The 15,037-nt window shown below is 36.7% G+C and overlaps 1 protein-coding gene across 2 annotated transcripts in view; it reads right to left on the bottom strand.

The window, feature by feature from the left end:
- The window catches only part of DDX10 (DEAD-box helicase 10), a 275,119-nt gene that overhangs the window by 250,590 nt on the left and 9,492 nt on the right, over nucleotides 1-15,037 (bottom strand). For both annotated transcript variants that reach the window (XM_070273597.1, XM_001499568.6), the window contains exons 3-8: nucleotides 14,670-14,800; nucleotides 13,445-13,603; nucleotides 12,283-12,403; nucleotides 11,508-11,697; nucleotides 5,065-5,191; nucleotides 764-926 (exon numbers count right to left, since the gene is read on the bottom strand). In XM_070273597.1, coding sequence (XP_070129698.1) covers nucleotides 764-926; nucleotides 5,065-5,191; nucleotides 11,508-11,697; nucleotides 12,283-12,403; nucleotides 13,445-13,603; nucleotides 14,670-14,800 — 891 coding nt within the window. The remainder of the gene's footprint in view (nucleotides 1-763; nucleotides 927-5,064; nucleotides 5,192-11,507; nucleotides 11,698-12,282; nucleotides 12,404-13,444; nucleotides 13,604-14,669; nucleotides 14,801-15,037) is intronic.

The raw sequence follows: 15,037 nt of genomic DNA, 5'->3' as shown, positions 1-15,037 counted from the left end.
CACTTGGGGCTACTGCCTCCAGTCACATGGAACAAATTGATGTGATGTCTGAGATATGCTCTAAAATACTCCAAGAAGGACAAGGAGACAGGAGGAAAAGGGGGATTATGAAAAAAATAATTGCTGAAACATGAGGGTACATTAGATTTATTCTCTTTCCTTATGTTTAAAATTTACCGTAATAATTAACACAATAAAATTAAGTAGTTGAAGAGTTCAAATTACCACCTATGTATTCTCATCCTTTGTTATCTCTAAACTAGGGTTCCTATTATTACTTCCAAACACCATCCCACACCCACAAAGCCACTAGTTGTATACTATCACAGTGGATTTTTGAAAGTTTAAATACATTAAATATGATTTTAAAGTAAAAATTAGAATGTTTAGTGAAAAGATGGACTTCAATTTTTTGTTAAATAAGTTATAATACTCATCAAGTTTCCAATTTTCAAAGAAACGGGGCTTTTTTTTTTTCATATCTTTAAACCTTTAATCCTCCTTTGATTTTGTAGGCTCCTCAGGATTCTATGATACAATTACTATCATGAAATAATAAGAGCACAAAAGAGGAAAATACGAAAATTTTCACTGACATATCCTCAATGTTAATCATCTCAGTTATCAATTTACCTATTTTTCTCTTATAAGAAAAGAAAGCCCAATTATTTGAGTCAAACTACTTGAATTCCCAAAATACACCCGTTTATAAGCAAGCTATATTTCCCACGATCACAGAATATTTGCTCTTAAGTTTTCTTACCCAGGCCCCTGGCTGCAATATCAGTAGCAAAGAGTACTGCAGCTCTCTTGCGAACAAATTCATTATAGACTTCCATTCTTCTCATCTGCTGCTGTCGACCATGGAGGGCAAGTATAGAAACACCAGGACGCAGCCGGCAGAACACTCGATACAGATACTGAACCTAGGCATAATCAGAAAAATGAGCTTGGTATTTCTGGATTACAGCATAAAGTAAGCTTATAGATGAATAGCGAAAATGTAATACGGAACACAAGTTTCACCAGTTAAAAAAAATAAAGAGATTTCTCTAGAAATCTAGAATGTAGTCTAGAGTTGTGGTCCTCAAACATTTTGCTCACATTATTTCCTCAAAGAATTTTGAAAAAATACGCTCCCCTTACATTTTTAAGTTGACATCTGACAGTTTTCCAAATTTAAGTGATTGCAAATAATATAATTTCAGGTATATATTAAATATTGATATTTTAAAATAAATACTTAAAACCTTTTATAAATGTATCCAATAGAATCTAAACAGCAGAGCAATTTGATACCCACAACTAATTGTTTTAAAAATATGTAAAAATAAGGAGGGAGGCTATGCATGTGCAGGAGAGGGCTTCTCAATTTTGCTGCTCCTAAACTGCTCTAAAAAAATAAAGCCTTTCAGGGGCCAGCCCCGGGGCCGAGTGGTTAAGTCCGCAGGCTTCACTTAGGTGGCCTGGGGTTTTGCCGGTTCAGATCCTGGGTGCAGACTAAGTACCAGTCATTAAGCCATGCTGAGGCGGCATCCCATATGGCAGAACCAGAAGGAGCTACAACTAGAATATACAACTATGTACTGAGGGGTTTTGGGGAGAAGAAAATAAAAAAAGATGAAGATTGCCAACAGATGTTAGCTCAGGTCCCAATCTTTAAAAAAAACAAAAATAAAAATAAAGTCTTTTAAAAAAATAAACAAAATGTGAAGAAACTAAAAGAAATTTTACATCATTTCTTTTCCTCTTTGAACTCTTTTCTATTTCCTAATCCCACAGAACTTTATCTTACCAGTTTTATGCTTGAAAGTCTTTTATTACCTTATCACACTTCATGATTTTCTACAACAAAACTACGTAAATCAGTTTTAACTTTTTTTAAATTTCCTGTGGTCATGAAGCTGCACTAAAAATTTTCTTCTCAGACTGAGCTTTATTACCATTATTAATATAAAACTGACCAAACAAGTTAGAATTTGATTTTAAAAAAACTGTTATACAGAAAGTAATTTTATTGTAAATACATCTCTTAATATACAGACTAGATGAGCTGATTGTTATAGTTTTGTTTTATTTCCCTTTAGTTTATATATTCACAAATGAATACTACTGATTGCCAGACTAAGGCAGAGTACAACATCATTTTATTCCTATTTTCTCTTTCTAACATAGATGTTAAGAAAAATCTCTTCATGAAAATACAGAAAATGGACTAGAGGGATTGTTAACTCTTTGAACTCCTATAAAATATTTCAAAACCATGACAGATTACAAATAATTTTTTTTTTTTTGAGGAAGATCAGCCCTGACCTAACTGCTGTCAATCCTCTTTTTGCTGAGGAAGACTGGCCCTGAGCTCACATCCATGCCCATCTTCCTCTACTTTATATGTGGGACGCCTACCACAGCCTGGCTTGCCAAGCAGTGCCATATCCGCACCCGGGATCTGAAGTGGCGAACCCCAGGCCGCCCAAGTGGAACATGTGCACTTAACCGCTGTGCCACTGGGCTGGGCCCAGATTACAAACAATTCTATCAGCTAATAACTCCATTAAGTCTTCCTTCAAATTTTGTTGAAAGTAAAGAATGGGAAACCAACTCAACTGCAAAATGACTTGTTACCCATCTATCAGAATCATTCACTTTCTGAACAGCAATCTGGTGCCAGGAAGGTTCTCTAGTCCTGAGACGAGGCACCAATAGAGATAGACGGACTCATGCCTTTCTTTTATAAAGTTTTAAAAAGGGCTACCATGAAAGGGGAGATTGGAAAAGAACCTGCAGACCACAGATGCACTCTTAGGCAAACCAGCCTCAGAAAAGTTCTGTACGGAAATGGAAGAAGTATAAATTCAGTCCACGAAAACTTTCTACATCTCTTGAATCAAGACAAGACTAACTTTGAATTCCACCCCTGAAAAAACTAGCTGAGATGGAAGACATATATAGAATAAAGCCATATAAGTTCTAACTAAGGAGTTTAAATACTAAATTTATAGAAAAAGTTATTGGAGGATTTGAAGCAAGGCAGTGACATATTCTAGTTCTACTTTTCAAAGATCACTCCAGCTCTCACGTGAAATAACTGTAGGAAACAAAGTAAGGGGATGAAGAGACTAACCAGGAGTAAGAGAAAGTTAAGCATGGTTCAGACTAAACTAGCATGAGGTGTGGTGAGCAGTGGTAGAGCTAATAAGAGCTATCAATAGATTGAATATGGGATGAAAACAGGTAAGAATTAAGGATTCATTTATTGAGATGGGGAAGAGTTGGAGGGAGTAAATCTTAGGGACAGGAAATCTTAAACTATTTTTCCTATGTTAAATTTGAGATGCCCTCTAGATACTCAACTGGAAATATCTAGTAATGGAGTGGATATACAAGTCGGGGGCTCAGAAAAGGGGTCAGGGCTTGAGATGTGGATTTGTCAATTGTTAGAATACAGCTGGCATTTAAAACCAGGAAACTAAAGAGGTTATCTAGGAAGAGTATAGATGAAAAAAGGCAGAGTACAGAGGTCCAAGGCACTCCAAATTGTAGTGGTTATGCAGAGGAGAACCAGCAAAGGAGGTTAACAGAAGAGTCATAAAGCAAGAAAGAGGTGACTGAGGACTCACAGAAGTTTAAAAAAGTGTTTCAAGAAGGAGGGAATGGGCAACTATATTAACGTTTCTGAGAGGTCAACTAAGATAAGGACTAATGACTGACCACTGACCCTGACAAGTTGCATCTCTTCATAAGGGCTAAATTCAGAAGAGGGCTGAGGAGAGAAGATGAGGCAGTGATTCAGCTAGTAGAGATAAATCTTTGAAAGTTTGCTATGAAGAAGAGCAGGGAAGAGAGGCAGTGACCAGAAAGGGACATGAGATTTGTTTTTTATTCTTAATATGGACAATATTCAGGAATAATAAGAAAACAGGAGAGAGGGTATTTGCAGTAACCAAGGCCTCATGCAGGTGAGAGGACAGGATCTGGAACACATGTAGAAGAGTTGGTCATAGATACAAGCAAGGACACTGTCCACTGTGATAAGAGGGAAACCAGAATATTATGGAGTAGAAACTTTAAATATGAACTCAAACTTATTTCCTTGCATGTAGATACCAAAAACATCCCTTCTTCAGGAGGTGTAAAGTTCTAAAAATCTAAAAATAGGACCAAAACTAACAGAATTCTGAAGTCATTCTTTACATGGTAAAATAATGGGGTCCTGTGCTTTCCCCCAACAATACAAAGACCACTACTTCTCTTCCACATAAGCTGGACGGAAACTTACCTACATATTTATCATGCTAAGCTATTCCAAAAGCTGTACATCTAGAATCGATCTACTATATACCAACCATATGTCATCAGGCAATCTGAAATTAGTAGAGGAAAAGTGACACAAATCAACCACAGTTCCTTCTTTTTAAGGGAAGAGACTAAGTTACTGAATCCCTTATTTGTAGCACATGGGGCACACGGCTAGTGTTAAAGAGATGTTTATTAACTAAATAAAGATACACTACAGAAGGATAGGAGAGGGAGATGATTGTAACAAGAAGATTGGGAGTGTCAGAAAAGGACTTCCAAGTGTCACACCTGAGCTTAGCCTGAAAAGACACTAAATATTCCCCCAGAATTAGGGTGAAGGGATGCAGACAGGGCATTCCAGAGATCAGCATAAACAAGGATACGGAGGCATGGAAATAAACGGCATGTTTGTTTCAGTATTCATGGAGGGTAAGTGGGTGTCAGATTATAAAGACCTTTGGTATAGTCTAGCCATTCAATTGTTCATTCTACCAATATTTGAGGCCTGCTATGCTCTAAGTGTTGTGCTAGATGCTAACAATACTAAAGTAAAAACTGACAGTTTTTTCCCCGTATTAAGCTTAAAATCTCATCCACAGGTTCCTTTAAAACAAAGACAGGATTCTCATTATCTACAGATCCCTCACCACATCTAGCACTAGATTTACTAGTATTTACTAGAAAAGAATTATCTATCTAACTGAAATTTGATATTTTAAAAGGGACGACAACACGAACAACTTAAGAAAAATAAACATTCAATACCTCTTTACAACTGGAGAAAAATACAATACTTTTCTTCTTCAGGTGGCTTCTCAGAAAGGAATATAGCACACTTATTTTTTGCTGTAGCTCACAAACTATGTAGTTCTGTTCCAAAGTAGCAGGGGTGCTTATGGAAATAAAAGGAGGAAAAACATTAAAAATATGCCACATTGCTAACTTTGAAATCCAGACAAAAGAAAAAGAACAAATGTTACTAAGTGGCTTGCCTCTTGAACAAATTTCTCATATACACACATACCCCAGAAGAAAACTTCTCTATTCACACGACTGAAATACATTCAAAATCCCTTCCAGATTACATATCAAAAATACAAACAATGGGGGCCGGCCCTGTGCCATAGTGGTTAAGTTTGGCACGCTCTGCTTGAGGGGCCCAGGTTCACAGGTTCAGACTCCAGGCGCAGACCTACAACACTAGTCAGTCATGCATGGCAGTGACCCACATACAAAATAGAGGAAGACTGGCACAGATGTTAGCTCAGGGCTAATCTTCCTCAAGCAAAAGAAGAGAACTGGTGGGGCTGGCCCAGGGGCATAGGGGATAAGTTTGCGTACTCCGCTTCAGCAGCCCAGGGTTCACAGGTTCGGATCCCAAGTGCAGACCCAGCATCACTCACCAAGCCATACTGTGGTGGCATCCCATATAAAATAGAGGAAGACTACCACAGATGTTAGCTCAGTAACAATCTTCCTCAAGCAAGAAGAGGAAGACTGGCAAGAGCCGTTAGCTCAGGGCTGATCTTCTTCATCAAAAAAAGAGAGAGAGAGAGAACTGGCAACAGATGTTAGCTCAGGGTGAATCTTCCTCAGCAAAAAAAACAATAGTGGTCGCCTCTGAAAGGGTAGGGTCAGGGATCAACTGACGGGCACGAAGGAACTTGCTGGGCTGATGATAATGTGCCACATCTTAATAAGGGTTACGTGGATACACACATTTACCAAAAAACTCAGCAAATGTACTCTTAATTTGTTCATTTCATTGTATGCAAAATGTCAATAAAGAAAATCTATACAAACACTCAATTCTAGTGACATATGAACTGAAGTATTTAGAGGAAGTATACAGATCTGCAATTTACTTTGAAATGCATCAAAAACAAAATGGGTTGATGAATGGGGGGGGACAAATGGACAGTACATGGATGCTATTATTAGGTATCATCTAGGTGATAAGTATAAGGTATTCACTGTAAAATTCAATTGTGCTGCATGTTGGAAACTTCTCATGATAAAATGTTGGAGAGACATACACATACATTTACTATTTGAACTAATAAACCTACTTTTAGGATTCTCTTCCCAAAAATACTGATTAAAAAAAAACAAAGATATGGCATTATTTATAAACCCAAAAAAGAAAAGAAAACCATTATGTTCATCAGTAGGGAACTTGTGGAATCAACCACTGTATATCCACACAATTAAGTATCACGCAACTGTACAAAAGGAATGAAGAATCTATCCATATAGTGCTGCAGAGTGATTGCTAGAATATACCATTAACTGAAAGAAGCAAAGAACAGAACAGTACACAGAATTTGGTACCATTTATCAGGGCAGAGCTACACAAATATATATATTATATGCACACATTCACACACATAGGCATCCCTGTGCAGCTTTTTTTATTTTAAATACAGACAGAGGCAGACAGGGCCAGCCCCAGCAACCTGGTGGTGAAGTTTGGTGTGCTCTGCTTTGCAGCCCAGGTTGAGTTCCAAGTGCAGACCCATACCGCTCACCCATCAGTGGCCATGCTGTGGCAGCGGCTCACATACAAAAAAGGGAAGATCAGCAGCAGATGTTAGCTGAGGGAAAATCTTCCTCAGCAAAAAAAAAAAAAAAAAAAAAAAAAATACAGGCAGGCAAACCAAAAACTAAATTGGTTACCCACCAGGAAATACATGGAACAGAATGAATTAAAAATTTTTTTCTTTTTTGTTTGTGAGGAAGATTGGCCTTGAGCTAACATCTATGCCAACCTTCCTCTATTTTGTACATGGGATGCCACCTCAGCACAGCCGCTGCCAAGTGGTCCACACCTGGGATCTGAACCTGCAAACCCTGGGCTGCTGAAGCAGAGTGCATGAACTTAACCACTACTCCACGAGCTGGCCCCTAAACTTAATTTTTTTAAAAAGAAAAACAAATGAGCCTAAAGATATTTCAAGTTGATAGCTTAATGACAGAGAAATTTCAAAAGAATCTGCTACATTCTTACTGGGATACCTAAGGAAGAAAAGAAATGCAAAGGAATCTTAAACCTTCATAAGTAATCATATCATTAGCAATAATATTGATATTATCCTAAAACTATTTTTGATAAACTGATAAATGGAACAAATAAATAAAAGGCATTAGGGATAAAGATGTTTAGCACAAGAAAAAAATATAAATCAAAAGAGACTAAGTAAAAGGTTGTAATCTTATCTTTGATTTGTAAACACCAACTCATGATGCATTTTCTCTTTTAAAAAAAGAAAAATCTGTCTACTCAAAAGCCTGAGCACAATGACCATCCCACTAGAACCTAGACTATGATTTCTAAATACAATAATCTGCTAAAAGGATTTTATATGGGGTGGAAACAAGATGAACCTAGAAGACCAGAAAGGAAGGAAGCCAAAGACTCCCAGGTATGTGTCTAAGGGATTCAGTTAACCTGAAGAACGTCCTTCTAGCCAAGTTTGGGATGATGCAAGGCAATTTGAGTATTAAAAATGCAGTAATAATTCCTATTGACTGAAGGGCAAACAAGATAGTATGTTTAAATGTATGCATTAATATCATTAAATCATTATTTATTAAATGTCGGTAAGTCTGAGTTCATTTTAATTTTAAAAAATACTGCTCACATTTGGAAAATGCTGGGGAACCAACTAATTAGTCTAAAAACTGGTGAATAAAGAGAATGAAACATGTATTCTGGTAGTCTGACCTTCCTGTAAGAACAGTATCTCAGATAATCAAGTAGTTGTTTTGGGAAAGCTTTTTGATATAAAGTATTTCAGTTAAGAAATAACAGAATCAGTATATAGCAATTTTGCAAATCCTAACGAAACGGATCTAGGCAATAATCAACTGCTAAAATTATAAGGTTAAAAAGTTATTGTTCCTGCCATCAAGGGGCTGTTTGTATCAGATTACTCCTTTGGCCTAGAGCATTAACTATAAAAGCTGGATGATATATATATATATATAAAGCAAAAAAACTGAAGGCATCAGAAAGCAACCAAGGCAGCCAGGACTCGAGGTACTAAAGGAAAAAACGGAAACGCCCTGAGGCAAGCCCCATATTAACCTCCACTTCTCTCTCAAAGCATCTGCTGACTTGCAACATAGCAAGTAGCAGCCTTAGGCCTAAACACGTCAGCTCACACATGGCAAAATGAACGAAAACAAGCAAGCAGCAATAACTGGGAAGCTACAGAGCTGAGCAGAGATCCTGGCAGTCTCACAGTGCTACAAAGTTGACAGAACCTGTCAAGATGGAAGGGCTCTGGTAAAGAGCCCCATCTTTCCGTTGAGACCCTCAGAAAGGCTATGCCCTCTGAGTCAGGGCTATATCCCACGACTAAGGACAAAAGAGAAACAGCATGGCCCAAAGTCTAAAAGGACAGCCCAAAGCAAGGTAATCTGTCTTTACCACATGTGCCTGCCAGAGAAAACATCTTCATGGTTTTGCTAAGAACTAAAGATAAGAAAATCTTTAAAAAACCACAAATTACCTTCAAAGGAACAAGAGAACTGTCAGCTGACTTTAATAGAAATAATGGGAACTAGACTGCAACAGAAACATCTTTGAAATGAAAAGAGAAACACTGCCAAGATATCCTTCAAAAATGAATATGAAGTAAGGAGGTTTTCAGGAAAGTCAAAACAGAGTTTTTCACTAGTAAACCTGAATTAAAAAGGAATTCTTTGAGCACAAGAAATAAGAACAACAGAAAGAATAAGTATTTGGGTAAGTCTAAACACATACTGACGTTTCAAACAATAATCATAATGGCTTATAGGGTTCAAAATATGTGTGGAATTAAAATATCTGACAATGAAGGCACAATAGGAAGAATAAAGAGACTTAAATACTAATAGGGTAAGTTAAATGTAATAAACAAAATCCTCCAGTTAAAAAGCAATCATCATACCAGATAAGAATAGAATCATATGCTGCCTACAAAGACAAATCTAAAATATAAGGGCATTCACAATGTAGAAAGTAACAGGTACAAAAAGAATCACCATGGAAACACTAATCAAAAGAAAGTTGCTATAGGTAAACTAATATCAAACTAGACTTTTGGGCATAAAGTATTAGTAAAAATAAAGAGGAACATTTCATAATGATTAATGATTCAAATTAACAGGAAATATAATAGTAAATTTGTACGCACCTAGTAACAGAAGCTCAAAATATCGATCTCAAACTTGAAATGTTTCATAATTCATCACAGAATCCAACTTATATTCATTGTAAAACATGACAAATTACTATGGCCCAAAGAGAACTATTTTTTCTTAAAAAAAAAATCAGAAGCACCATTTCACTACATATAGTAACAAAGAAAACACAGTGGTGTACTTCTTCTAAGTATACTCTCACATACAACTTCAGAAAGACCCGATTTTGATTTTCCTGGTCCTTCACAATTTGAGAGTAAATATTCTATAATGCCTTAAAATATTCTTGACTATAATCTCTCATGGTATATTAACCAAATTGTTAAGGCGCTAAAATGGGAAAATTCAAAATTCACAACAGCATCTGCTTTTTATAGTGCTTCCGGTGAATTTGAAATTACAGAGTACTGCAGTCATCATAACTGCAGTTTCATAAATTATGTCATTAAATATCTGCCTTCTAAAATGTTTTCTGAAAGTTTTTTTTTTTTTTTTTTTTTTTTACACAAGTGATGGAACTGCATTTTGGAAGTCATTTACAAAATCAGCAGTCTTTGGCTTCATTTTCTTCTAACTCTATGACCTACAGATAATAATCAACTCTTATTATCTAAGAAATGGGAACAGGGATAATATGTACAATCAACTTACATAAATTATAAAAGGTTTTAGAGACCATTTAATGATAGAAAATTTATTGTCTGCTAAAGACACTAGTGAGTTTTGAAAATAGGCTGAAGCAAACAGCACATAGAAGAAAATCAAAAGACCTAGATAGTCTCTACATTATCAAACTAATTGTACCAAGAATTTCAATAGCCATCTCAACACAACTTTATAAGACCAATGTCTCCTCAACAGTAAGCCAAGAAGGAAACTACACCTCAAGTATCCCTTGTTATTCCATTCCAGAGTTTTTGATAACCAAAGCTACCAGTACTGATTCTCCAAAGTTTATCCATTAGGATGCCCTGGAAGTATAGAGTCTGGCCTCTTCTCAGGCATTTTAAAAATCGTAGACATCTGTTGGTTAACAAGGTCAAGGTGGGCCTGAATGCCCATATTCCCCGTATTTAAAGACTTTCCAACAGGATAACCCAATTCATTTTCCCAATCTCTTTTTAGTCTAACATCTCATAACAAGAAATGAAAGTTTTAAGATAGAAATAATGGTAGGATTGAATTCATACTGAGATCTTCAACACAGATTCAACTTATATTCACTGGAATACATTTCTGTAAGTCAAGTATGTCCACAGTCTGCAATTATTCATACCAAACATACGGACACTTCCAGTTGTGATATCAAAATCCACTTTAAAACATTTCCCAACTTACTTACACATCTCTCTCTCTCTCTCTCTCTCACCCACACACACACTTTTTACTGTCACAAACATACATATCTTACTCTCTGGTTTTCAGAGATACCAGAACAAAAGAGTTGTTGGAGTATTTTCAACAGAAGGTATTTTGCTAAATATTAATGCATTTGATAAAATGTGTTCCATAGCACACTAGTCCTGCATAATGCAGCTAAAAAGAATGGCTCTGTACCCAAATAATTTTGGTAAATGCAGAAAGCTATATTCATCTCCTATTGCTTTGGAAAAATCAGCATCCATGAAAATATTAAAGGTTCTGGGAAGTCTTAAAGAAAACTTCTACTTTAACTCAGCATTTGCTTTTTATCTATCCAGGAATGCATCCTCCTAGAATCCATCCATCTCCATTTTATGGGGAGATAGTGGTAAATAAATACCTTTTAACATCTTAGGGAAACATACTTGATCCCCAGACCACATTTTAGAAAATACTGCATTCGAGTCTTCTCATATTTAAAGGTGTATCAAGAATTTAAATAATTTTTACTAATACATTTACTATGCTTCGCATATCTAATAACACGTAAAATAACATTTCATTTCCTAGAAAATATCAATTTGAAATATCAACTTCTTAAACTAAAAAGAGAAAACTAATTCTTGATGGAATCAAATATGGTTCCAAATAGTACACACCTGTATTTTGCTTTTTCATGAACCCAGACATACTCAGGGTTTTTCAAACTCAAGCGTGCAAGGTCCTTTACAGATTTGGTTTGTGTAGCTGAGAAAAGCAAAGTCTGACGTTTCTTGGGAAGATTTTCAATAATAGCATTCATGGTATCAGCAAAGCCCATATCCAAGATTCTATCTGCTTCATCAAGAACTAAAAAGGGAAAATGTAAATTGAACTGCAATATTTAAAATATACATTAGGCTACATGCAATGTGGAATCCTGGACTGGATCCTGGAACACAAAAAGGACATTAGTGGAAAAACAGGTAAAATCCAAATAAAGTCTGGAATTTACATAATGCATCAATGTTAATCTTGGTTTTGACAAAGGTATCATAGTTATGTAAGGTGTTACACTAGGGGAAACTGGGGGACGGGCACACAGGAACTCTACTATTACTGCAAATTTTCTATAAATCCAGAATTTTTCCAAAATAAAAAGTTGATTTAAGAAACACACATTAGGTAATATCAGAAGTGATGTTTCTTAAAAGGTAAAACTCAAATACTGAAGTGTCTAATTTCACATGTAAGAGTGCTTATATCCTTCTATTTTGATTTTTAAAAAGTCTAGTTGTACTCTCCGAGTTTAGAACACATATGCCAAAAAATTGTTTCAAGTTATTTCTCAGACTGTTTTTAATCAAAATATTTATCCAATAAAACATTTCTGTCAAAATTTATGAGGGCTCTCTCCTAAGTCTGATTTTTTCATTAAAAATTCATTAGACTCACCTAACATTTGGAGATTGGTAGCATGAAAACATATTGTTTCATCCATGTGTTGAAGGAGCCGACCCGGTGTGCAAACGAGTATATTTATGTTATTGATCCTCTCAGCTTCGTGCTTCAGATCCTGAAAACAGTTGTTTCTTTTGATTACACAGACACATCACTGAGCAGCCTGCGTATCAAAACTGTGTATAAAAGCCATATGCATGTGGCATTTTATCATACAATGCAGACACTCCAGAAATAAAGGTAATTTCTCCCTTCTATTTCTGCAGCACATCCAAATTTCTGGCCCAAACAAAAGAACTTAGTCAAGAAGTAAGAGTTCAGAGTTCCTCTAGATTCTTAATCATACCTAGGATTCTGAGGCCAAGAAAAATATCGTATGAATGCTCCAAGTCTTGATTTCCTATTAAGCTGACCAGAACCAACTTAAAAACTGGAATTATTCCCATTCTTTAAGTCAGGACCAAGGGGCATTGAACAGGTTCTCTGACAACACTCATTGCACTTTGTGGACTGAAAAAAAAAAGAGCTGAGCATTTGACATTCTAGAAGTTCTCTCCCTGAAACAAGAACCACAGACTGTTAGTTGTTAAACCTGGGTGACATGAATATATGAGGGTTTGTGATGCTCTACTTTTTTTGGTCTATGTTTGCATATAAATTCAAGAATTAAAGTATTTATCCTCAGTCTAGAAGAGACTATCAGATTCAAGCATTTCAGGTGTACTACAAAGCGCAGCAAAAGCTGAGGTTTTACCAAGACTTAAACATTCCTCAAAACTATCTTCCTTTCTTCTGCTGCTGATTCAGCCTGTTGTGAATTACTCAATCTCTTAGATACCTTATTAAAAGGAACTAGTTCACATACTGAAATGGTAGCTTTCCCAATGTTAATACACAAATAGATTTTCAGGTTGGTTAGAGTAGATTAGTCTTCAGAGAACCTGATCAATTCAGATACCCTGACAAAATGGACTTTCTGGACCTGCAAAACTGATGAGCAGACTCTAGACGACAGTGACCGCATCAGGATGCTACCAGCCACCATCTAGGGGGCCAACCTGTTTAGATGAAATCTCCACCTCTTCCCTGTCAACTGCTACAGTGCTCCAATGTAATAGAGAAGGAAAGAAGCACAGACAAAGACAAAAAGGCAAACCTTTCCACCAATGATGAGACCAGCCGAAAAGTCATGATTCTTTCCTACTTTTCGGAGAACTTCAAAGGTCTGATAGGCCAATTCTCTTGTAGGTGATATTATCAGAACCCCCAGCCCATCTGTTGAGGTCCACTGCAGGCGATATAAGGCTTCCAGTACCTCAAAAGAGACAGCAAATTCATGTTCAATAAGTCCTTAGAGAAGGTAGCTTTTTGATCCCTGAATCTCCATCTTGATCCTCCAAATCAAAAGCACCTTCCAAGAAGGCATAGCAGTCACAAGTTTTATCCAATTAGAAAGAAGAAATTTTGCTTTTTCCTTTTTCTTTCTCCCACCAGAAGTATCCTCCCCCAATTCAAGAGAAAAAGGAAAAGAAGCCCCATGGCAGCTCAACTGCTGCCAGAGCCATGGCACCAAGAGACCAGTGATCAGTGAAAGGTATGTGCAGCCCACAGGCCATTAAATAGATTTCAGAAAAAAATCTGTCACCAGTATCTGAACAGAAACCACATTACTATAAACTTTCACCTGTGTTACTGCTACAGTTATATAGTGACTAAGTTTTCTACTTGTACAGAGACACTGTTATAAAAAATAAAGATTTAAGAGAAAAATGGTTTTGCAGTACTTGAAACAAAAACTCAAATGTGATTTTTCTGAGCCAATTATTTTTCACAAGTACAAATTAAAAAATTATGAAACCAACTGCATAACTGAGATATTAGTGAAATCCTAAGAGGCTCTACTGTTTTACTACCATAAAGAACAGATATCAATGTCTCAGAAAATTCTCAACAAATGACCCCATCTCCTTAGAGTGAGCATATTTCAGCTTTATCCTAAACAAGTGGCAAGTATAAATGTGACTGGCAGGTTTGCACAGGTGAGAACAGAAACAGCTTTCCCCATCAGTCTTACAGCAAAGCAGAACAATTCTGACCCGCCACCCTGGAATACCCAACATCCTTCAGGACTATAAGGGCTTGTCAGAGCACAATCATTCATTCGTTCAATAAGTTATTGAGTGCCCATCATGTGCAAGGCGTTGTGCTAGGACCTGGTGAATATGGTGGACAAGAAGACAGATGTGGCACCTTTCTGATAAGGTTTGCATTCTAGCTAGGGAAATCCAACATGAAACAACTCTTTATGTAATTATTTCTATCTAGGCACAGAACGTTTTAAAATCACAGAGGATCTGACCCAATATGAATAAACTACTTACTGGAACAAGGAAAGCCAAAGTCTTGCCAGATCCAGTTTTGGCAGCTCCAAGAACATCTTTACCTTGCAAAGCCAATCCAATGGTCTGCTTCTGTATCTCGGTTACCAAACGGTACTGGGCTTCCTGCAAACCTGATATGTGGAGGGGAGGAGAATGACACTTTAGAAAATATGGCTGAACTGTTCCGCCCCCTTGCCCACCCCAAAATTCATATGTTGAAGCCCTAACCCCCAGTACCTGAGATTGTGACTGTATTCAGAGACAGGGCCTTTAAAGAGGTGATTACCGTTAAAACGAACACATTAGGGTGGGCCTTAATCCAACCTGACTGGTGTCCTTATAAGAAGGGGAAATTTGGACACACACAG

Source organism: Equus caballus, chromosome 7 (genome assembly GCF_041296265.1).
Source record: "Equus caballus isolate H_3958 breed thoroughbred chromosome 7, TB-T2T, whole genome shotgun sequence".
Classification (NCBI taxonomy): Eukaryota; Metazoa; Chordata; class Mammalia; order Perissodactyla; family Equidae; genus Equus; species Equus caballus.
The sequence above is the reverse complement of the archived record's forward strand: the minus strand, read 5'-3'. Positions and strand labels throughout refer to the sequence as shown.